General features: G+C 40.6%; 1 protein-coding gene across 3 annotated transcripts in view; it reads left to right on the top strand.

Moving 5' to 3' along the window:
* sgsh (N-sulfoglucosamine sulfohydrolase (sulfamidase)) overlaps positions 1 to 17,141 on the top strand; it is a 34,830-nt gene extending 17,689 nt beyond the window's left edge. The window contains exons 7-10 of one of the 3 annotated variants that reach the window (XM_061880601.1): positions 715 to 780; positions 3,484 to 3,650; positions 4,368 to 4,465; positions 16,759 to 17,141. In XM_061880601.1, coding sequence (XP_061736585.1) covers positions 715 to 780; positions 3,484 to 3,650; positions 4,368 to 4,465; positions 16,759 to 16,942 — 515 coding nt within the window. In that variant the 3' untranslated portion in view covers positions 16,943 to 17,141. Of the gene's footprint in view, positions 1 to 714; positions 781 to 3,483; positions 3,651 to 4,247; positions 4,466 to 16,758 lie in introns of all 3 variants that reach the window. The other 2 variants (XM_061880599.1, XM_061880600.1) reach the window with 2 other exon arrangements.
* The last annotated feature ends 6,030 nt before the right edge of the window (positions 17,142 to 23,171 follow it).

The following is a 23,171-nucleotide window of genomic DNA, read 5'->3' as shown; positions in this document are numbered from 1 at the left end:
CTGTGTACTAATACTGCAGTCCTTGTACTGTGTGTATGAGCCACACAAGCAAATCAGGAGCAACTGCTATGTACCAATTTGTCCACCAGAGGGATACCTTGCTGCACACAACTGTAACAGCATAGATACGCATGAGCTGATGCAAATACTTACCGTATCAAAACTAAAAAATGTACAGTAGTTCTATTCATTTTAGCAGTTTTTGCATCACTATGACAAATATTTTGAATGAAAACAATGCAGCTGTGAACTATTATTTATACATGTACGTACTTTATTAACAAAGTAGTTTTAATGTCATAAACTGACAATGTAGTTATGTATATGTTTAAATTAATAATCTTTCAGCCTATGCCAAGTGCGTTAAAAGCGGGTCATCTTGGAGTGCAAATGAATACTTGATTGTAGTAATACTGTACACATGATTTAATTTACTTTTAATTGGAAACATCTACTTGGAAATTGAACTGTAATATGTTAGGGCTGTCAAAGATAACGCTTTAACTATAGATTTCAATAACGGCACTAGTATTTGTAAAGGGCGATTAACGCACACGCGTCGATTTTGACCCTTGGGTGGTGCCGTAGCGGGGGAAACTTGGCTGCAGTTCACTTGTTCCATGAGCCACAAGCAAGCAGAAATGGACAAAATAAAGTCTACCTTATGGAAATATCATTTCAAAGTCTTGGCAAGTTTTTCTCCCGACAAGGAAGGACTCTTTTTCGCAGTGAGAAGAGACGACATCTCTACAGCAAACACCTGCTGCGCACATCGTTCAGGTGGGTGGTGTTTCACTTCCGTGTTTCAGATTACGGTTATTGAGCAGTGATAACATAACATTTAAATTGTCACTTCTCTAGTAAGTAAGATGACATGAAAGTTCAACAGAAATGAAAGACGGTCGGCAGGAGGTCTAAAGGACACTTATTATTGCAAACAGTCGATCTGACATCAAAACATGTCAAGATGTTTTCTCAAAGCAAATACACACTTTCCCGGCTTCAAAACAAAAGCTTACTGTCACACCTATTCATCATGTTTTGTTTTGTCATGTTATGTTTTGATTTTGGACATTCAGTCACGTTTTGCACTTCCTGGTTTTGTTTGTTTCCATGCCTTCATGCATTCACGATTACCACACACGCACACACGCTACCCTTGCTGCACCTCCTTCATGCCCTCGTCCAGTTCCATGCCTTGTAAGTTTGTGTATTTATGCTATTGTGCTAGTTTTGTTTATAGTCATTATCATTCATGCCAATCGAGCAAGTGTTTTTGTTTCATGTTTATAGTTTGCAGCATTTATGCTAGTCTTTTGTTTCATAGCCTAGTTTTGTACATCCGCCACAGAGCGCGTCTTTGGTTTGCCTTTTTGTAGTTTGTTTGTTTATTTAATAAATATCATGTACTCACGTCCATGCCTCGCTTGTGCTGATTCTCATCTGCGTCGGGGAAACAATCCACGTCCAAGCCTTGTTGTGACACTTACGCTATACATCCAGTTACAGTTACAGAATGAAATAGGAGTGGGTACCGGATCCCGTACTTTTTTGGCACCGACCGCATCCAGCCGGTACTAGCGGGCGCAGATTCATGTAAGATCCAACGGTGCCGTGTTTCGATGCCTGGGTTGCGCGCAACGTTACGTCTGTTTGAATTAGCACCTACTGTATAAGAATATGTTAACTTTGCTTTTTAACTTGCAACAGTTATCATAATCAGCTGGGTTCCTCATACTGTACTTTGTAATGTTAATGTAAAATTTTGCCTCACTTTCATTTGCAGCTTAATGCTTTGGAAAAAGAAAATTCTGGCTGGCTAAAATATTGTGTAAATTATTTTTTAACATTTTTTGGTTGAGTCCTCAAATGCAATATTATTAGGAGGCCTAATATTACATTATATTAATTATTAGAGAAGTTTAAAACATTGCCATGCAGCAATATATGAAGACCATTATCTTGTACACCATGTAAAGTACAGAATGTCAGAAGCATTTATTCAGGTAGAAATACCACAAATTACAACTGGGAAAGGCTCCAGCCCCCCGTGACCTCAAAAGGGACAGGAAAATTGATGCGTGGATATTACAAAACAATATTTGACAATGAAAGCATGATCATAATAATCAATATTTTGTGTTATTAATGCGTGAAACTGTTTTCTAATCATGGACGTATAGCTCCTCCTCTGAATGCAAGTGCTCCTAAAGCAGAAATAAAAAAATCTCTATTTCTACAAAATGCAAAACCTGTCAGGACACCAACAGACAGTAGAAAAATATTTTTGTCATTAAATCATGTTGGTCCTTTTTGCGTTGAGCTGTTTAAAAAGCACAATGTTTATACACCTGTATTTAAAACAAATGAAATGCCCGTTCATGGTGTTAAAACTCGAAAATTATCTTTCTATGGTATACTTATTATTGATGAAAAATTATATATACTTCCAATTAATCACAATTCATTTTGATTCAACTATGAACATTGCGATTAAATAAATATTTGAATCATTTGACAGCCCTATTATAATACATAAACATTTATTTACATTTTGTATGCATTGGTGTATACCAGGGGTCGAGAACCTTTTTGGCTGAGAGAGCCAAAAAGCCAAATATTTTAAAATGTATTTCCGTAAGAGCCATATAATTATTTTTTTTTACACTGAACAAAACTAAACGCATGCATTTTTAAGTAAGACCAACATTTCTAGAGTATAATAGGTCTCTCATTCTTTGTAATATTGTTATTCTCGAGCTAACTGTGGAGGGGGCGTGGCCTGCTGGCCTGCAGTGAACTGGGGTGTGCCAGTACCGGCCTCGAAATCAGTGACAAATGCGGAGCTGGCCCACCTGGGCTTTGTTATGTAATCACCTGTCGCTCTGTTATAAGCAGCAGCCAGGAGGAGAGACGGGGTTGGGGCTGGAACCAAAGCGCGACGAAAACGAAAGAGAAAAATACAATTGCTGGAAAGCAACTGAGAGACTTATTGAAAAATAAAACAATATTGTAACCCTGAAACAGGATCTCATGTTGGTCCTTGGTGATCTGAAAAACCCCAGGAGGGCAAGCCCCACCCTAACCAAGAATAAATAAATAACTTCTTACCATTAACGCAAATTCTTGAACAGGTGCGGTAGAAAACAGATGGATGGATTAAAAATGTATGAGAATGTTTTATATTTTGAACATTATTTTTAACACTGTGATTACAAGTGGAATCATTCATTACTTATCATATTAAGCAACGTCAGCTAAGATTTATCCGAGAGCCAGATGCAGTCATCAAAAGCGCCACATCTGGCTCGCGAGCCATAGGTTCCTTAACCCTGGTGTATACAAACAACATGTTTAATTGACTACTGTACACAATGCTTTCACATTCATGTATTTACATTTTGTTTATTGATTGCAATGTGTCAATATTATAGTTATCATAATCGCTGTCATTTGACAGTTACAATTACATTGTTATTTCAGACATCACCCCCACCATTCTGGACTGGTTTTCTCTGCCCTACCCATCATACACCCTACCTGGCAGCACGGCAGTGCCAGTTCACCTCACTGGACGTTCTTTGCTGCCCGCCCTGATCACTGAACCCAGCAGCTGGAACACACTCTATGCCAGCCAATCTCTACATGAAGTATGTCTACATCTACTTTATATATGTTAGATTCTAGCTTGTCTATCGTTGATTCTAGTCTATCCATCGAGTTTCTATATAATCAGCTTTAGTTGGTTCTTAAACTTTATTCACCAAGTACCACCGCAGAAAATACTTGGCTCTACAAGTACCACTACAGTATAATGACCAACACTAAAATACAGTGGCGTAGTAGGCTTAAGTATTCATTAAAAACAAGGCAGATGTTTTATTTAAGGAGTATATTTATTGTTTTTGCACTGTAACATTGCACACAGTTTGAACAGTAACACTGTTTGAATATAGAAAAATAAAACACTGCCCTTTAATCAAGTGATTATTTGGCATATCATGAGATGGAACCCACGTACCACTAGTGGTGCACATGACGTATCACAGTTTGAGAATCACTGAGCTATTCTATTCTAGTTTATCCATCATCTATTCCATCTTGTCCATCTAATCTACATTACCTAGGATGAAGTTTGTCTACCCTACAGCTTTTCTTTCTATGTTCTCCCTGTGGCATAGTTTGTCTTAAGAACCGGATTGTCTATCTAGTATTTGAAGTTTACTAATATATGTGTTTACATGCAGGTCACCATGTACTACCCAACTCGCTCTGTCCAGCAAGGGGCCTATCACCTCCTCCATAACCTACACTATCGTATGCCATTTCCTATCGACCAGGACCTTTATGTGTCTGCCACCTTTCAGGACCTGCTGAACCGCACCAGACTGAGTCAACCAACAAACTGGTTCAAAACTCTGAACGAGTATTACTACAGAGAACGCTGGGAACTATACGATACCAGGTACTGCTACTTCAACCCTTGTATTACTACAGAAAATGTTGGGAACTATATTAGGTACCACTACTTTAATATTTAATATTACTACAGAGAACGCTTGAAACTATATACCATAGTGCTACCAAACTCAAAACCAGTGAAGTTGGCCCGTTGTATAAATCGAAAATAAAAACAGAATACAATGATTTGCGAATCCTTTTCAATTTATATTCAATTGAATAGACTGTAAAGACAATATATTTAATGTTCAAACTGAGAAAAAACTTATTTTTTTTGCAAATAATCATTAACTTAGAATTTAATGGCAGCAACACGTCGCAAAAAAATTGGCACAGGGGCATTTTCACCACTGTGTTACATGGCCTTTCCTTTTAACAACACTCATTATACGTTTGGGAATTGAGGAGACCAATTTTTGAAGCTTTTCATGTAGAATGTTTTCCCATTCTTGCTTTAGGTACAGCTTAAGTTGTTCAACAGTCCGGAGTCTCCGTTGTCGTATTTTACGCTTCATAATGCGCAACACATTTTTAATGGGAGACTTGTCTAGACTGCAGGCAGGCCAGTCTAGTACCCACACTCTTTTACTACGAAGCCACGCTGTTGTAACACGTGCAGAATGTGGTTTGGCATTGTCGACTGAAATAAGCAGGGACGTCCATGAAAAAAATGTTGCTTGGATGGCAACATATGTTGCTCCAAAACCTGTATGTACCGTTCAGCATTACTGGTGCATTCAAAGATGTGTATGTTACCCATGCCTTTGGGTAACATACACATAACATGGCTTTTGAACTTTGCACCTAAAACAATCCGGATGGTTCTTTTCCTCTTTGGTCCGGAGGACACAACATGCACAGTTTCCAAAACAATCTGATATGTGGACTCGTCAGACCACAGAACACTTTTCCACTTTGCATCAGTCCATCTTAGATGAGGTCGGGCCCAGCGAAGCCGGCGGCGTTTCTGGGTGTTGTTGATAATTGGCTTTCGCTTTGCATAGTAGAGTTTTAACTTGCACTTAAATATGTGGCGATGAACTGTAGTTACTGACAATGGTTTTCTGAAGTGTTCCTAAGTCCAAGTGTTGTAAAAGATATTTTACACACTGATGTCGCTTTTTGACGCAGTACTGCCTGAGGGATCGAAGGACTTGGCCTTGCCGCTTACTTGCAGTGATTTCTCCAGATTTTCTGAACATTTTGATGATAATACGGACCTTAGATGGTGAAATCCCCAAATTCCTTGCGATAGCTGGTTGAGAAATGTTGTTCTTAAACTGTTCGACAAATTGCTCACGCATTTGTTCACAAAATGGTGACCCTCGCCCCATCGTTGTTTGTGAATGACTTAGCCTTTCATGGAAGCTGCTTTTATACCCATTCATGACACCCACCTGTTCCCAATTAGCCTTTTCAAATGTGAGATGATTCAAATAAGTATTTGATGAGCATTCCTTTATTTTCTCAGTCTTTTTTGCCATTTGTGCCATGTTTTAAAAACATGTTGCAGATATCAAATTTCAAATGAGCTAATATTTGCAGTTCGAACATAAAGTATATGGTCTTTGCAGTCTATTCAATTGAATATGGATTGAACAGGATTTGTAAATCATTGTATTCTGGTTTTATTTACAATTTACACAACGTGCCAACTTTACTGGTTTTGGGTTTTGTATATAATACCAGGTACCATGTACTACTTCAATACTTAGTATCAAACCCCGGCCGAGTCATACCAAAGACTGTAAAAATGGGACCCATTACGTCCCTGCTTGGCACTCAGCATCAAGGGTTGGAATTGGGGGTTAAATTATCAAAAATGATTCCCGGGCGCGGCCACTGCTGCTGCCCACTGCTGCTGCCCACTGCTCCCCTCACCTCTCAGGTGATCATTAAGGGTGATGGGTCAAATGCAGAGAATAATTTCGCCACACCTAGTATGTGTGACAATCATTGATACTTTAACTTTTTTTAATTACTACAGAGAATGCTGAAACCAGGGCTGGGCGATATGGCCGTTTTTAGTATCTTGATATTTTTAGGCCATGCCATGATACACGATATATATCTCGATATTTTGCCTTAGCCTTGAATGATTTTAAGTGTCAAGTAGAAATGAGCTGCATACTAGAAAATCAAATAGTATTCCTCCTTCGCTATGTGGTAGGTTACTACGGACGTTTTTAAATTCTGTTGTTGACTATTTTTTTCATTCGGTGTTGATCTGGAAATGTTTGCCTCGGCATTTTGGTGGTGTGGACGTGTGGCACCGAATGGAGATGTTGACATGCCAAGTTTGAAACACTCTTCATTCTCTAGCATGTGCCTTTTCAAATTATGCTACATATTCGCAGTGATGCTACTTTTTATAGCAACGCTTCAACACCACACTTGACAAATTCGGTTGTCTGTTCGACATATTCCCACTTGAAGACAAACCACCGCCAGACGATGGACTCCCTGTTGTTTTTCTTGGGAATTAATTCTTCCTTCATTCGCACCTTCTGTCTCTCGTAGTACTACTCGCATGGCTCCACTATCATCACAGCTAACGTTACCCATGCTGCTACCTCTCTGCTGGGCAAGGGCGTATACGTACGTGACAGTACGTGACGTATGTTAGAAAGTGCGCTTGTCTGTGAGAAGGAGAGACAGGAAAGAGTGAGGAGAGCCTGTAATGTAATGCCCGCAGCTAAAAGCAACTGCGTGAGAATGTATACTCGAATATCACGATATAGATTTGGCGACAAATCCACGATATATCATGAATATCGATATATCGCCCAGCCCTAGCTGAAACTATATGATACCAGGCACTACGACTTCAATAAAAGTGACGACTGCGCTAAGACTGCAACGGAAGCTTAGCTTCCCTTAAAATGTCAAAAATGAAAATTAAATGGTCAAATATGTGCTTTTTTGTTTACATTTGACTAAATATGTGCTAGAATACGTTCAACTTTTGTTCAGAATCAGCTATGTTTGCAACAGCCTACGTGACATTTTTCTCATTGATTATGGTAGCGTCACTGTGCATTAAACAGTGTTGAACATAAAGTGGAGTATTCCACTGCAGCCGAACTAAACAATCGTTGGTTAAATGCTCGGCTTTTTCCAGCCCATCTGAAGCTCAGCGTCTCTGGAAGTGTATGAAAAGTGGGCTCGGCCTCAGCTTGCCTGGACGCTTTGCTTCCGCATGAGAATTGGGTGATATATCTGAGGCTGAACATCGTTTTGACTGACCATCTTACCTCACCTAGATATCATTTGCCGACACTTATCTATGGTAAAATTTTAGTCTACATTATACCTTTTTGTTTTCGCCCTCTTTTTGTCGCCTTGAAGTGCATTATCCTTTCCATTCTGTTCCATCCTTTGTAACTGAGCTACTGTGTGGAACCATTTCCCTTGTGGATCATTAAAGTTTGTCTAAATCTAATGGCTAAGTTTAGTCCGAATTACATTTAGATTTCTTTGCTGTTTATTTTTATTTTGGTGAATCAGGGTCGATGTCTCGCTTGCTCTTGTTAACAGCTTGACGTCATCCGTGTAGAGGAGGTGGCTAATTGTTGTTCCACTTCGGAACCGTTACTCACAACCAATCTTGGTTATGATCTGATTGAGGGGTCTGTGCAGAACAACAACAGGAACAGAACATCTCCCTGTAATATGCCACAATACATGTTTACCTGTGCAAATGGCTTTAAGATAGCTTTCAGAGTTGTCTTTCACAGCCCTTGATGAAGGTTGTCATCTTTCTTTCAACGTTATGCAGTTCATGTGTGTGGGATTGAGTCGTTGGCTTACTTTTGTATATATCAGAGCTGTCCAAAATGGTGGAACAGGGGTTAGTGCATGTGCCTCACAATACGAAGGTCCTGAGTAGTCCTGAGTTCAATTTGGATCTTTCTGTGTTGAGTTTGCATGTTCTCCCCATGACTGTGTGGGTTCCCTCCGGGTACTCCGGCTTCCTCCCACCTCCAAAGACATGCACCTGGGAATAGTTTGATTGGTAACACTAAATAGTCCCTAGTGTGTGAATGTGAGTGTGAATGTTGTCTGTCTATTTGTGTTGGCCCTGCGATGAGGTGGCGACTTGCCCAGGGTTTACCCCGCCTTCCGCCCAAATGCAGCTGAGATAGGCTCCAGGCCCCCCTGCGACCCCAAAAGGGACAAGTGGTAAAAAATGGATGGATAGATGGACATTGGACTAATCACAAAAATGATTGCATTATTTCTGTATGAACGCAGATGGGCCACTCCATTTATTTTGATTGTACATGCTCCTTTACCTTTGTGTTGAGGGTTTCCTGAAAGGTCTTTGTCCTACAATCTGTTAGGCCAAGCCATTCTTTGTTTATTTTTTAGCTCTTTTTCTTGTGTTTTTTGCTGACTTTCTTTCTTGTGCTCTTATTTTGTTTCCTCTCCATGTTGTGTTTGTGTTGTTCCTGCACTTGCTTCCCACTGCGGCTTGGCGCTGTTTTCATCACCTGGAGGTGATTAGTAATTATGTTTTTCATCTGCTGCTAATTATCAGCTTTTTAAGCCAGTCAAGTTTCTTTGTCAATATAGGATCATTGTGTATGGATGTTTGGAGTCACCAGCACGGTTACTGGACCCTTGAATATTGCTTAACTACTTGTGTTTGTTATTAGCTCTCTATCAGCAACCTTTTTTCATGCACAACATCCCTGTGTTTTTCTGTGCAACTACCTAGCTGCACTCTTGTTTGTATTGTGGACTTTTGGACATTTAATACCTACTACCTGCTGTCTCCTGCATTTTGAGGTCCCGACTTGACATACAAAGAGCAGACCTAACAAGTCAATGCAAAGAAGAGTGAGGACACTCCAAATGGTGCACTCTGTGACAAATTTTACTTCAGAATAAACCCCGACAATACTTTAGATAAAACCAAGGTTGTTTGCATATACTGTATTGCAGCAAAGAATCTTCTTCTCATTAAAACACAACAAGGGCCGGCTCTAAACCATCTAAATCGTTTGACGGCCCAGGTGAGAGTGAAGCAATTCCCACATCTGCGGTCTCTTCCGGGTTTTTCGTTGTTTCCATTGGGTTGAGTTTTTTCAAGCCCTGGTGTGGGATCTGAGCCAAGGATGTCGTTGTCGTTGTGCAACTCTTTGAGACATCTGTGATTAAGGGTTATATAAGTAGACTTTGATTGGTTGATTGATTTTGTTGTGTTTAGGAGCCGGTTATTCTTGCTACACCAAGCACACAGCTCAACCCGATAGTGTGACTCATCCCCCCCAGAGATATCATCCACAAACTTAACCGTGGTATTGCCGTGGTGAGAGAGGATACAGAGAAGAGAGAATATCTTTATTGTCAATTTTAGTCTCTGTCTTTAACCTATCCATCTTGAGATGCAATGGACAGCCATCGTGTTGCACCTTGGGAACAAATGTGGCTCGTCATGTTTTCAATCTTGGAGGAAGCTGCGTATCCACATGCAGGTGGCATGTAGAAACCCCAAGTCCTGGAGTTTGTTCACCAGTTTGCAGTGGAAGATGGTGTTAAATGCCGAGCCATAGTCCACAAAGAGCATCTGGACCCCAGCGCTGCTCCAAATGTGATCATGCAACGTAAAGAGCTTTGACCACAGCGTCCTCTGTGGATCTCTTCCCCCTATAGGCAAACTGAAGAGAGTCAAAACCAAAGGCCAAAAAGATATAATGTGATTACGAACTAGTTTCTCAAAGCATTTCCTGACCACTGGTGAGTCTTACGAGCCGGTAGTCATTTAAGCTGGAAATGAGGGGTTTCATTGGCAGAGGGACTATAGTGGAGGATTTTAGACAGGTAGGGACCGGTTGAAAATCCTGGCAAAGATTCCAGCCAGCTGATCTGCACAGTCCTTTAACACCTATCCCAGGATACCATCTGGTCCAGAGGCCTTCCTCAGGTTCACAGCCCTTAATGTACGCTAGGCCTGGGTGATATATATGGATTTTATATATATTTTTGTGTTGCAGATGATTTAGATTGTTTTCTTCTTCTTCTTCTTCTTCTTCTTCTCTTGGGCCGGCATGGTTTTTGCACCTCAGGAGCCTCTGTAGCTTGCGCCATCCCCTTATTTCCTTAGTGGCACTAGCAAAATATAGCTTATGCTTTTGCTAATGAGAGTGAGATGTCTGTTCCAAAGAAAACTAAAGTGTTGTCAGTACTTTGTTTTTGCGGCAACAGACGTGAAACAAATGACTCCACACGGCAAAGTTTATTTTACAAAACACCGTAGCACAACAAATGTATTCCAGCATATGAAACCAAAGCCTCCAGTCGAGTGCGGGAAATGCAACTCTCTACGAGGCAAACAAGACCACAACAAACAAAACATAGGACTAAAAAGCATCTTACTATGGTGGAATGATTCACCTAAAGTATATAGGATGATATCATGTATAATGACAAAGAAGCAATCTACAGAACGATTACTAAAGCAGTCGTTCTGTACACCACCAAGATGTGTGAAAGAAAAAGCCTCCGTTTACCCACTTATTAAAATCAACTATAGTTCTCAATGTTTTACTTGATAATTTATTTGGATATAATGTATATTATAGCAAAGCATTCTCTGCTGGCGTAACATAACCAGAAATCAAGATCATAATTAAAGATAAAAGTATTTTTTTTATTTACTTTCCCTAAATATCTAAAATTATTCATATTATCCTCATGTCATATTATGCCCCTTCCAGTACTGTTAATTTTATGTTAGAGTTTTTATTCAATTAGAATTCAGCTAGCTTATGTTGCCGTGCTGTACCAAATCTGCCCTGGGCCTTCAGAATCAACAATGCGGGCGTCTGTGCACTGTAAGTGAACGGGCACATGCAGTTGATAGATAATTACAAATGCCAATCAAATCACAAGTTGTTGTCAGTAAGGCCTTCTGCTGGTCTCATGTTGAATGTGACATTTACGCGCCCTGTGATTGGATACTCACATTGGAGTCCTAAGTGAGTATCCAATCCCAAGTTACGAAAACAGGAAGTTGCACCGGAGCCATAAGAGCCATAGAAAGCCACAAAAAACGCACCGGTACTCACTCATTGTCACTGAAGGCATCAAAACCATGACACCTGTGAAGTGAAAACCAAACAATTTCGGGTGACTACCTCTTGAAGCTCATCGAGAGAATCCCAAGAGTGTGCGAAAAAGTAACCACAGCAAAGGGTGGCTATTTTAACGAAACTAGAATATAAAATATGTTTTCAGTTATTCTACCTTTTTTTGTTAGGTACATAACTCCACGTGTTCATCCATAATTTTGATGCCTTCAGTGACAATCTACATTGTAAATAGTTATGAAAATAAAGAAAACGCATCGAATGAGAAGGTGTGTCCAAACTTTTGGCCTGTACTGTATATATAAATATTGTATACATGTGCTGCTCAATAAATTAGAATATGACCAAAAACTAGATTTATTTCCGTAAAAAAATGTTGTTTATTGTATATATATTCATTACACGGACTGACGATATTTCAAGTGCTTATTTATTTTCATTTTGGTGAATATAACTGAAAACTAATGACAATCCTAAATTCAGTATCTCAGAAAATGTGTATATTACTTTTAATAATAATAATACATTTTATTTGGTGTAGCGCTTTTTCAGTGTACTCAATGACGCTTTACAGCATGGGTGTCAAACTCTGGCCCGCGGGCCAAATTTTGCCCGCCGTGTAATTTCATTTGGCCCTTGAGGCAATATCAAATTAACATTAGAGCTGGCCCGCCGCTGTAACACCACATTCACCGCTAATACTCATACTCGTCAACCCTCCCAATTTTCCCGGGAGACTCCCGAAGTTCAGTGACCCTCCCGAATTTCTCTCGATTTCCACCCGGACAATAATATTGGGGACGGGCAGTAAAAGCACTGCTTTTGGCGTTCTTTACATGTCGCCACGTCCGCTTTTCTTCCATAAAAACCGCGTGCCAGCCCACTCACATAATATATGCGGCTCATACACACACACAAGTGTATGAAAAGCATACTTGGTCAACAGCCATACAAGTCACACTGAGGGTGGCCGTATAAACAAGGTTAACACTGTTACAAATATGTGCCACACTGTGAACCCACAGCAAACAAGAATGACAAACACATTTCGGGAAAACATCCGCACCGTAACACAACATAAACACAACCGGACAAATACATAGAACCCCTTGCATCACTAACTCTTCCGGGACACTACAATATACACCCCTGCTACCACCAAACCCCGCCCCAACTCAAACCTGCCGCCGAAAAAAGGCATTCAATTTGTGTTTTTATTTTATTTGATATGCCATTGATATTTTTTAATTATTATTATTTGAAACTGGATTTTGCATGTCACTATAAAGTTATATAAGCCTTGCTTGGTCAATATTCAATGCAAAACTTGTTTGGGTCCCTATTAAAGGGTTAATTTGTTCAACCTCGTCCCGCGGCTTTGTTCAGTTTTAAATTTTGGCTCGCTCTGTATTTGAGTTTGACACCACTTCTTTACAGGATGAAAATTAAAATAAAAACCAGTTCAAAGTAATAATATATCATACAGGAAATATAAAAGCAGTACATAGTAAAATACATAATAACATTGGACATTACAAGACGGGACATTACAAGACACAGAACACTAATCACAGGTTAAAAGCAGATCTGAAGAGGTGTGTTTTGAGAAGACTTTTGAAGGTAGGAAGGTCTGAGCAGTCATGTATGCGTTTGGAGTTCCAGAGGGTGGTAGCAGCGATGGAGAAGGCTCTATCACCCCAGGTCCAGAGCTTGGTTCTGAGAGGTGGGGAGAGGAGGTTGGCATCAGAGGAGCGGAAGCTGCGTGAAGGGGTATGGCGGTGAAGCAGGTTGGTGAGGTAGCATGGGGTTGTGGAGAGCTTTGTGGGTGAGGAGGAGGATTTCAAAGTGGATCCGGTGAGGAAGGGGGAGCCAGTGGAGTTTCTGAAGGACTGGGGTGATGTGCTCACGGGAGCGGGTGTGGGTGAGCAGGCGGGCGGCAGAGTTTTGAATGTATTGGAGTTTATTGAGGATTTTGACAAATGATTAAAAAAATAATAATAATTTATAAATATTGGCCAACTGAACAGGATGAACATGAAAACTATGATCATGTACAGCACTTGATCGGGGCTCATTTTACCGTATTTACTGCACAAATACAGCAAGGCATGGAAGCGATCAGTCTGTGGCAGGAACCAAGGTTGCTCTGAAAGAGATGCCTTCAGCTCCTCTGCATTGTTCGCTTTGGCGTATCACATTTTCCTCTTGACAATGCCCCACAGATTTTTGCTGTGGTTGAGGTCAGGCTGAGTTTAATGGCCAATTAAGGACAGGGATACCATGGTCCTTAAATCAGGTACTGGTAGTTTTACCACTGGGTGCAGGTGCCAAGTCTTGTTGGAAAATGAAATCTGCACAGCCATACAATTGGTCAGCATGAAGTGCTCTAAAACAATAAAACTTTACAGTGTGAGAGTTTGAATATTTGTCCGTCTATCTGTGTTGGCATGAGGGGCTGACCTGTCCAGGGTGTAGCCCACCTTCCACCCAAGTGTAGCTCGGAGCCGGAAGTTACACCAAAATGTAGGAAATGGATGTTTCATATCAAGTTTCCATCACTGATGATTTGGGGTGCCATGTCATCTGCTGGTGTTGGTCCACTCTGTTTTCTGAAGTCCACGGTCAGTGCAGCTGTCTAACCAAAAGTTTTAGAGCACTTCAGACTAACTTTATGGATCTGCAGATTTCATTTTTCTACAGGAGATGACATCTGCACACAGTGCCAAAACTACCAGTACCTGGTTTAAAGGGGAACATTATCACAATTTCAATAGGGTTAAAAACAATAAAAATCAGTTCCCAGTGGCTTGTTGTATTTTTTGAAGTTTTTTTCAAAATGTTACCGTCCCGGAATATCCCTAAAAAAAGCTTTAAAATGCTTGATTTTCGCTATTTGCGATGCGACTATCCATTTCCCTGCGACGTCATACAGTGCTGCCAATGCCAAACAATGGCGAATTGCACAGCAAGATATAGCGACATTAGCTTGGATTCAGACTCGGATTTCAGCGGCTTAGGCGATTCAACAGATTACGCATGTATTGAAACAGATGGTTGGAGTATGAAAGTATTGAAGAAGAAACTGAAGCTATTGAGCGAATAGCTGTTGACACTATTTATAGCCATAGCATCGCCGAGTAGCTGCGTTAGCATCGCCGGTAAAATGTGCGGACCAAACAATCAGGACTTTCGCATCTCGTGACACTGGAGCAACTTAAATCCTTACATTGGTAAGTGTTTTTTCGCATTAAATGTGGGTGGAAGGAAACGTAATATAGTTGCAAATGCATCTGCAGGTTATCCATACATCTCTGTGCCATGTCTGCTTTAGCACCACCGCTAAATAGCATGTTAGCATAAATTAGCATAGCATGTTAGCATCGATTAGCTGGCAGTCAACATCAACAAAACTCACCTTTGTGAATTTGTTGATTTTATCGTTGCAAATGCATCTGCAGGTTATCCATACATCTCTGGGCCATGTCTGCTTTAGCACCGGCGGTAAATAGCATGTTAGTGTCGATTAGCGTAGCATGTTAGCATCGATTAGCTGGCAGTCACGCCGCAACCAAATATGTCTGATTATTCTACAAAACTCACCTTTGTGATTTCGTTGACTTTATCGTTGCAAATGCATCTGCAGGTTATCCATACATCTCTGTGCCATGTCTGTCATCGCCGGTAAAATGTGGAGACACTCTGGTACATTCAATGAGGTTCTGGCGGCAGACACTTCGCATCTTCGGGCCAGTGGTGCAACTTGAATCCCTCCCTGTTAGTGTTGTTACACCCTCCGACAACACACCGACGAGGCATGATGTCTCCAAAGTTCCGAAAAATAGTCGAAAAAACTGAAAATAACAGCTGATACCCAATGTTTGCAATGTGTTGAAAATGAAAATGGCGGCTGTATTACCTCGGAGACGTCACATTCTGCAAAAAGAGCGATAAACAGAAAGGCGTTTAATCCGCCAAAATTCACCCATTTAGAGTTCGGAAATTGGTTAAAAAAATATATGGTCTTTTTTCTGCACCATCAAGGTATGTATTGACACTTACATAGGTCTGGATATAATGTTCCCCTTTAAGGACCATGGGACCTGTCCTTAATTGGCTTGCCTGACCTCATATTCCAGACCTAGACAAAATATAGCCTGCGGCACATTAAGATTTTCAATCCAACCCACCGGACGTTCTACATAATTCTTTTAGACCTTTAATATCAAAACTGTCGCCGCCATTATGATGTGCAGTGCGGTTTTTAAATGACCGTAAGTCTTGAACTAAACAAAATATTTCAATGGTTGAAATCTGTGCTTTTGAGTGATATACAAGTTACTACGATTATCTATGTCACAGCAGCTCAGACGAGGATCAAAGCCGAGTGAGCGGGGTTTGTTTTTAGACCAGCCAGCCTGAAACGCGTGTGTCAGGAACAGATGTGGAAGCACATTTTTACAATGCATTTCTGCATAAAAGTGATAATATATCATATTGTTGGTGTTTATTACCCTTGTTTATTTGTTACATTTTTTGTGTTTTGTTTGATTGTAAAAGATACACAACTAACAAGGAGATGGTCTGAGAAGTAAAAGAGAAGCAAGGTTCATATGTTGTTAATATTCAATGTTTTATGGTTCATAGTTAATATTGTAAATCCCACTTTCTTTATTTTCGTGTTGGGTGTCCCATTCAGTAAAAAACTGTAAAATTCCGTTACGTTTTTTTTGAGGTGGTCTGTCATAACTTTTTTACAATTCCATTTAAGGTTGTGACTTTTGGTATTAGTGTTCCTGGAAAAAAAGGGACCCCAACACACATACTGTACAGCAGATTTTTACAGCTAAATGTGTATATATCATTTATACCCATACACACCTTGGCCCCCCCCAGACACATTTTTTCTCTCAATATGGCCTCCGGGTCAAAATATTTGCCCAGCTCTGACATATTCTAGTTGTCTGACATACTGAATTTTTGGGTTTTCATTAGTTTTCACTGTTATAATCATCAACATTAAAATAAATACACATTTGAAATAAGTCAGTCTGTGTGTAATGTACATAACATACAAGTTCTACCTTTGGAATGAAATTACTGAAATAAATCAACTTTTGAGTCATATTGTAACTTATTGAGCAGCACCTGCATGTAAAGATATTGATATACAGTATGTCTTAATTCAAATGGATGTGTGTTGCAGGAAAGACCCTTTGGAAAGGAAGAATTTGGCATCAGACGGTACATACATCAAAGTTGTGGAGGTCTTGAAGCAAAGTCTGCAGAAGTGGCAGTGGGAGACTGGGGATCCGTGGGTGTGTGGGCCCGACTACGTCCTGGAAGACAAGCTGGAGCCACAATGCAGGCCTCTCTACAACCAACTGTAAATGTTATGATTGACACACTGTATTAGGAGCATTTATATTGCTCTTAAAATAATCATATTTCATTCATGTAATGATATTAACATTTTTATTATTGAATCACGTGTCATACTTGCGTATTAGGACTAGCAACATGACATTTTACTTGTGTTTATTTTTCCAGTACTGCAGTCGTCAATAAATCATTATGAAATACATTTTATATTAATTGACACTTTGTATTTCTTGATGACCAAAAAAAAAGATTTTCTTCAAAGAAGTACATTTAAATGTAGTGCATTTTAGTATACCTTATTTTTCGGATTATAAATCACAGTTTTTTTTCATAGTTTGGCCGGGGGTGCGACATATACTCCGGAGCGACTTATGTGTGAAATTATTAACACATTACCGTAAAATATTAAATAATATTATTTACCTCATTCGCGGAAGAGACAAAGAAAATGTCAGCAATTGTCACACACACGTCAACCATTAAGAATTTGGCAGGGGAGGGTCATGGAAGAAGTGCATTGTGGGCCATGGGATGCTAACTGCTATATGCTATATGCTACTGCCTTAGCTATTAAAATGAATAATTTCAACGTTGGCGATAACCTATAAAAACTGAGAAGGGCTTAACGAAAATAGCACCGAAAAGGAAATCATGTACTGCAGAGTACAAGCTGGGTTTAGTGAAATATGCAGCAGAAAACGACAAGAGAAAGCGGCGCATACCTTTGGAGATGGCAGAGTTGTTTGGAAGCGACAACGAGGAAAAATATTTCATCGGATTTATCGATTAGGAGTGACAGATTGTTTGGTAAACGTATCGCATGTTCTATATGTTATAGTTATTTGAATGACTCTTACCATAATATGTTACGTTAACATACCAGGCACGTTCTCCCATGGTTATTTATACGTCATATAATGTACACTTATTCAGCCTGTTGTTCACTATTCTTTATTTATTTTAAATTGCCTTTCAAATGTCTATTTTTGGTGTTGGATTATATCAAATAAATTTCCCCCGAAAATGTGATACTGTTTATACTCCAGTGCGGCGTATATATGTTTTTTTCTTTCTTTATTATGCATTTTTGGCCGGTGCGACGTATACCCCGGAGCGATTTATAATCCGAAAAATACGGTATGTACAAACCCCAAAACCAGTGAAGTTGGCATGTTGTGTAAATCGTAAATAAAAACAGAATACAATGATTTGCAAATCTTCTTCAACCTATATTTAATTGAATAGACTGCAAAGACAAGATACTTCAAACTAGTAAACTTTGTCCATTTTTGTAAATATTAGATCATTTGGAATTTGATGCTTGCAACATGTTTCAAAAAAACAGAATCGCTTCGAAGCCAAGCTTGGAAGTCGTTTTCCATGGATTCCCCGAACTCCTCCCAGTTTTTGCCTCCACGACTGCTGAAGCTGCACACCGCTTAGCCTGTTGGTACCTGTCTGCTGCTTCCGGAGTCCTATCAGCCAAAAGAACCCTTTAAGACTCCTTCTGCTTGACGGCATCCCTCACCGCCGGTCTCCACCAACAGATTCTAGGATTACCGCCACGACAGGCACCAACCACCTTGCGGCCACAGCTCCAATCAGCCACCTCGACCATAAAAGGTGCGAACATGGTCCACTCGGACTCAATGTCCAGCCCCTCCCTCGTGACATGTTCAAAGTTCTTCCGGAGGTGGGAATTGAAACTCTCTCTGACAGGAGACTCTGCCAGATGTTCCCAGCAGACCTTCACAATGCGTTTGTGCCTGCCAGGTGTGTCTGGCACCCTCCTCCACAATCGCAGCCAACTCACCACCAGGTGGTGATCGGTAAAAAGCTCCGCTCCTCTCTTCACCCGAGTGTCCAAAATATGAAGCCGCAAATTTGATGACACAACTACAAAGTCAATCATGGTACTGCGGCCTAGGGTGTCCTGGTGCCAAGTGCACATATGGACACCCTTATGTTTGAACATGGTGTTTGTTATGGACAATCTATGATGAGCACAAAACACCATTCGGGTTCAGACCCGGGTGGCCATTCTTCTCAATCATGCCTCTCCAGGTTTCACTGTAGTTGCCAACATAAGCGTTGAAGTCCCCCAGTAGGACAAGGGAATCACCCGGGAGAACTTTCCAGTACTCCCTCGAGTGTATCCAAAAAGTGTGGGTACTCTGAACTGCTGTTTGGTGCGTAAGCATAAACAACAGTCAGGACCCGTACCCCCACCCGAAGGCGGAGGGAAGCCACCCTTTCGTCCACTGGGTTGAACTCCAACGTACGGGCTTTGAGCCGGGGGGGAAACAAAAATTGCTACCCCAGCCCGTCGCCTCTCACTGCCGGCAACGCCAGTGTGGAAGAGAGTCCAGCCCCTCTCAAGAGAACTGGTTCCAGATCCTTTGCTGTGCGTCGAAGTGAGTCCGACTATATCCAGCCGGAACTTCTCCAACTCCCGCACTAGCTCAGGCTCTTTTCCCCTCCACGTCCCACGAGCTAGTTTATGTAGCCGACGATCGGGCCGCCCAGTTCACAACGCACCCGACCTCTATGCCCCTCCCATGAGTGCTGAGCCCATTGGATGGGGAACCTACGTTGCCTCTTCAGGCTGTGCCCGGCCGGGCCGCATCGGGACAGGCCCGGCTCACCATCGTGCCCCAACTCCGGGCCTGGCTCCAGAGGGGGGCCCCGGTGACCTGCGTTCGGGCGAGTGAAATCGCAGTCTTTGTTCTTGCATTCCCACAGAAGTCTTCGAGCTGCTCTTTGTCTGATAACTCACCCAGGACCTGTTTGTCTTGGGAGACCCTACCAGGGGGCATAGAAGCCCCCGGACAACATAGCTCTTAGGATCATTGGGACACGCAAACGCCTCTACCACGGCAAGGTGACTGCTCAGAGAGGAGAAAAAAAAAATCTTCCTTCCTTTTTCTAAAATTCATATTATGTTTATAAACTCAGAAAATATGTCCCTGGACCAATTTTCCCTCCAATTGTTCATATGTGTGAGCAAACGCCAAAACTCCATGAGCATTCAGTGGCGCACATGTGAGCGACGGCAGACATGCACACTGTTATGCGCTTATCTTTTTATTCGATTTTGTGAGCGGCCTAGATTTGCCGTTTGCAGAGGACGCGTGAGCAGTGTGCAATTGCACAGGCGCGTACCTTAGAGGGAACGTTGCCCTGGACACATGAGATTTTTCAATATGACCAATGTATGATCCTGGAACTACTTGGTATTGGATTGATACCCACATTTGTGGTATCAACCATCCATCCATCCATCCATTTTTTTACCGCTTATTCCCTTTAAGGTCGCGTGGGGCGCTGGTGCCTATCTCAGTTACAATCAGGCGGAAGGCGAAGTACACCCTGGACAAGTCGCCATCTCATCACAGGGCCAACACAGATAGACAACAATCACACTCACAATCGCACACTAAGGCCAATTTAGTGTTGCGTACCGTAAGATATTTTTGTTAAAATAAGTTCAAAAATTCAATTTTTTTGTGGTCCACTTTTATTTAGAAAAGTATCAAAAAGTATTGAAATACATTTTGATACCAGAACCAAAATATTGGTATCGGAACAAGTTACAACACTGATATGAATACAACAATATGTAACCATTTTTTACGTATTTGCTAGAATAAAGCCAATAATGCAATTTATTGTGGTTCCCTTTACCGTATTTTTCGGACTATAAGTCATAGTTTGGCCGGGGGTGCGACTTATATTCACGAGCGACTTATGTGTGAAAGTATTAATAAATTACTGTAAAATATCAAATAATATTATTTAGCTCATTCACGTAAGAGACTAGACGTATAAGATTTCATGGGAGTTATCGATTAGGAGTGACAGATTGTTTGGTAAACGTATATCATGTTTTATATGTTAGTTATTTAAATGACTCTTACCATAATATGTTACGTTAACATAACAGGCACCTTCTCAGTTGGTTATTTATTACTCATATAACGTACACTTATTCAGCCTGTTGTTCACTATTCTTTATTTTTTTTTACATTTTGTTTCAAATGTCTATTCTTGGTGTTGGATTTTATCAACTAAATTACCCCCCCCCCCCCCCCCCCCCCCCCAAAATTTGACTTATTCTCCAGTGCGACTTATATATGTTATTTCCCTTCTTTATTATGCATTTTCGGCAGGTGCGACTTATACTCCGGAGCGACTTATACACCGAAAAATACAATATTTAGAAAAGTATCGAAATACACATGTAACCATATCAACAATAATACAATTGTTCACTTATACGACAACTTTTTACCCCAAATTAAATCAAGAAAAAATGTTACTTCTAACATAGTGGTTCTTAACCAGGGTTCGATCGAACTCTAGGGGTTCGGAGAGTCGACCTTAGGGGTTCAACGGAGATCAAAACACACCCGACTCTTCGTGTAAATACAAACTTTTCCCTGTTAGCATATTACAGATATGGCAACAGCTGACTGATTTGCAGGTGTGTAATTTGTTGTGAGTTTATGCACTGTCTTAGTTTTGTTGTTTGAACAAGGTGATGTTCATGCACGGTTGATTTTGTGCACCAGTGGAAAAAATATGGTAACACTTTAGTACGAGGAACATATTCACTATTAATTAGTTGCTTATTAACATGCAAATTGGTAACATATTGGTTCTTAACTACTAATTAATACCTTATTCGGCATGGCCTTAATATAACCCTAACCCTTTAACCCTGACCCTAACCCTAATAACTAACATATTCTATTACTTAGAATATGTTCTCCTAGTGTCCAAATAACTCTAAATTAAGTCTTTGTTACTTAGAATATGTTCCCCTATACCAGGGGTCGGGAACCTTTTTGGCTGAGAGAGCCAAAAAGACAAATATTTTAAAATGTATTTCCGTAAGAGCCATATAATATTTTTCTTAACACTGAACACAACTAAACGCGTGCATTTTTAAGCAAGACCAACATTTCTGGAGTATAATGGGTCTCTTATTCTCTGTGATAACATTGTTATTCTGAAAGCTAACTGTTGAGTGGGCGTGGCCTGCGGGCCTGCAGCGAACTGGGGTGTGCCAGGACCAGCCTTGAAATCAGCGACAGGTGCGTAGATGGTCCACCTGAGCCTTGTTATCTAATCACCTGTCGCTCTGTTATAAGCAGCAGCCAGGAGGAAAGATGGGGTTGGGGCTGAAGCCAGAGCGCGAGCGAGAACGAAAGAGAAAAATACAATTGCTGGAAAGCAACTGAGAGACTTATTGAAAAATAAAACAATATTTTAACCCTGAAACAGGCTCTCATGTCGGTGCTTGGTGGTCTAAAGCAGTGGTCCCCAACCTTTTTGTATCCACGGACCGGTCAACGCTTAATAATTTGTCCCGCGGGGGTCCTTTTTTTTTCTTCTTTTTTTTTTTCTTTGTCATGAAAAAGGGACGTTTTTGTCATGAAAAAGGGAGGTTTTTGTGGTTGGTGCACTAATTGTAAGCGTATATTGTGTTTTTTATGTTGATTTAATAAAAAATAAAAAAAAATAAAAAAAAAAAAAAAAAATATATATATATATATATATATATATATATATATTTAATAAAAATTAATAAAACATTATTCTGCGGCCCGGTACCAATCGGCCCACAGCCCGGTGGTTGGGGACCACTGGTCTAAAGAACCCCCAGGGGGGAAAGCCCCAAAATAACCAATAATAAATAAATAACTTCTTACCATTAACGCAACATTTTGAACAGGTGCGGTAGAAAACGGATGGATGGATTAAAAATGCATGAGAATGTTTTATATTTTGAACGTTATTTTTAACACCGTGATTACAAGTGGAATTATTCATTGCTTACAGTATCGTGTTAAGCAATGTCAGCTCAGATTTATCCGAGAGCCAGATGCAGTCATCAAAAGAGCCACATCTGGGTCGCGAGCCATAGGTTCCCTACCCCTGCCCTACACTAAAGTGTTACCAAAAACATACAAGTTTGTCTTGAATTTGAAAAAAAAAAAACATTTTATTTTTCACTAAAGAAAGGGTTCGGTGAATGTGCATATGAAACTGATGTGGTTCGGCGCCTCCAACAAGGTTAAGAACCACTGTTCTAACAATATATCAATAAAGCAAATCAACCATTTGTATCAACACATTTACAACAAATACAATACTGATACCGCCCCTATTCGATGACGTCACTTGGCGCACGTGACGTCCATATGTGACACACGCACACGCACACTCTGCAGT

The sequence above is a fragment of the Nerophis ophidion genome, linkage group LG20 (assembly GCF_033978795.1).
Source record: "Nerophis ophidion isolate RoL-2023_Sa linkage group LG20, RoL_Noph_v1.0, whole genome shotgun sequence".
Taxonomy (NCBI): Eukaryota; Metazoa; Chordata; class Actinopteri; order Syngnathiformes; family Syngnathidae; genus Nerophis; species Nerophis ophidion.
This window is presented reverse-complemented; position numbering and strand designations above follow the sequence as displayed.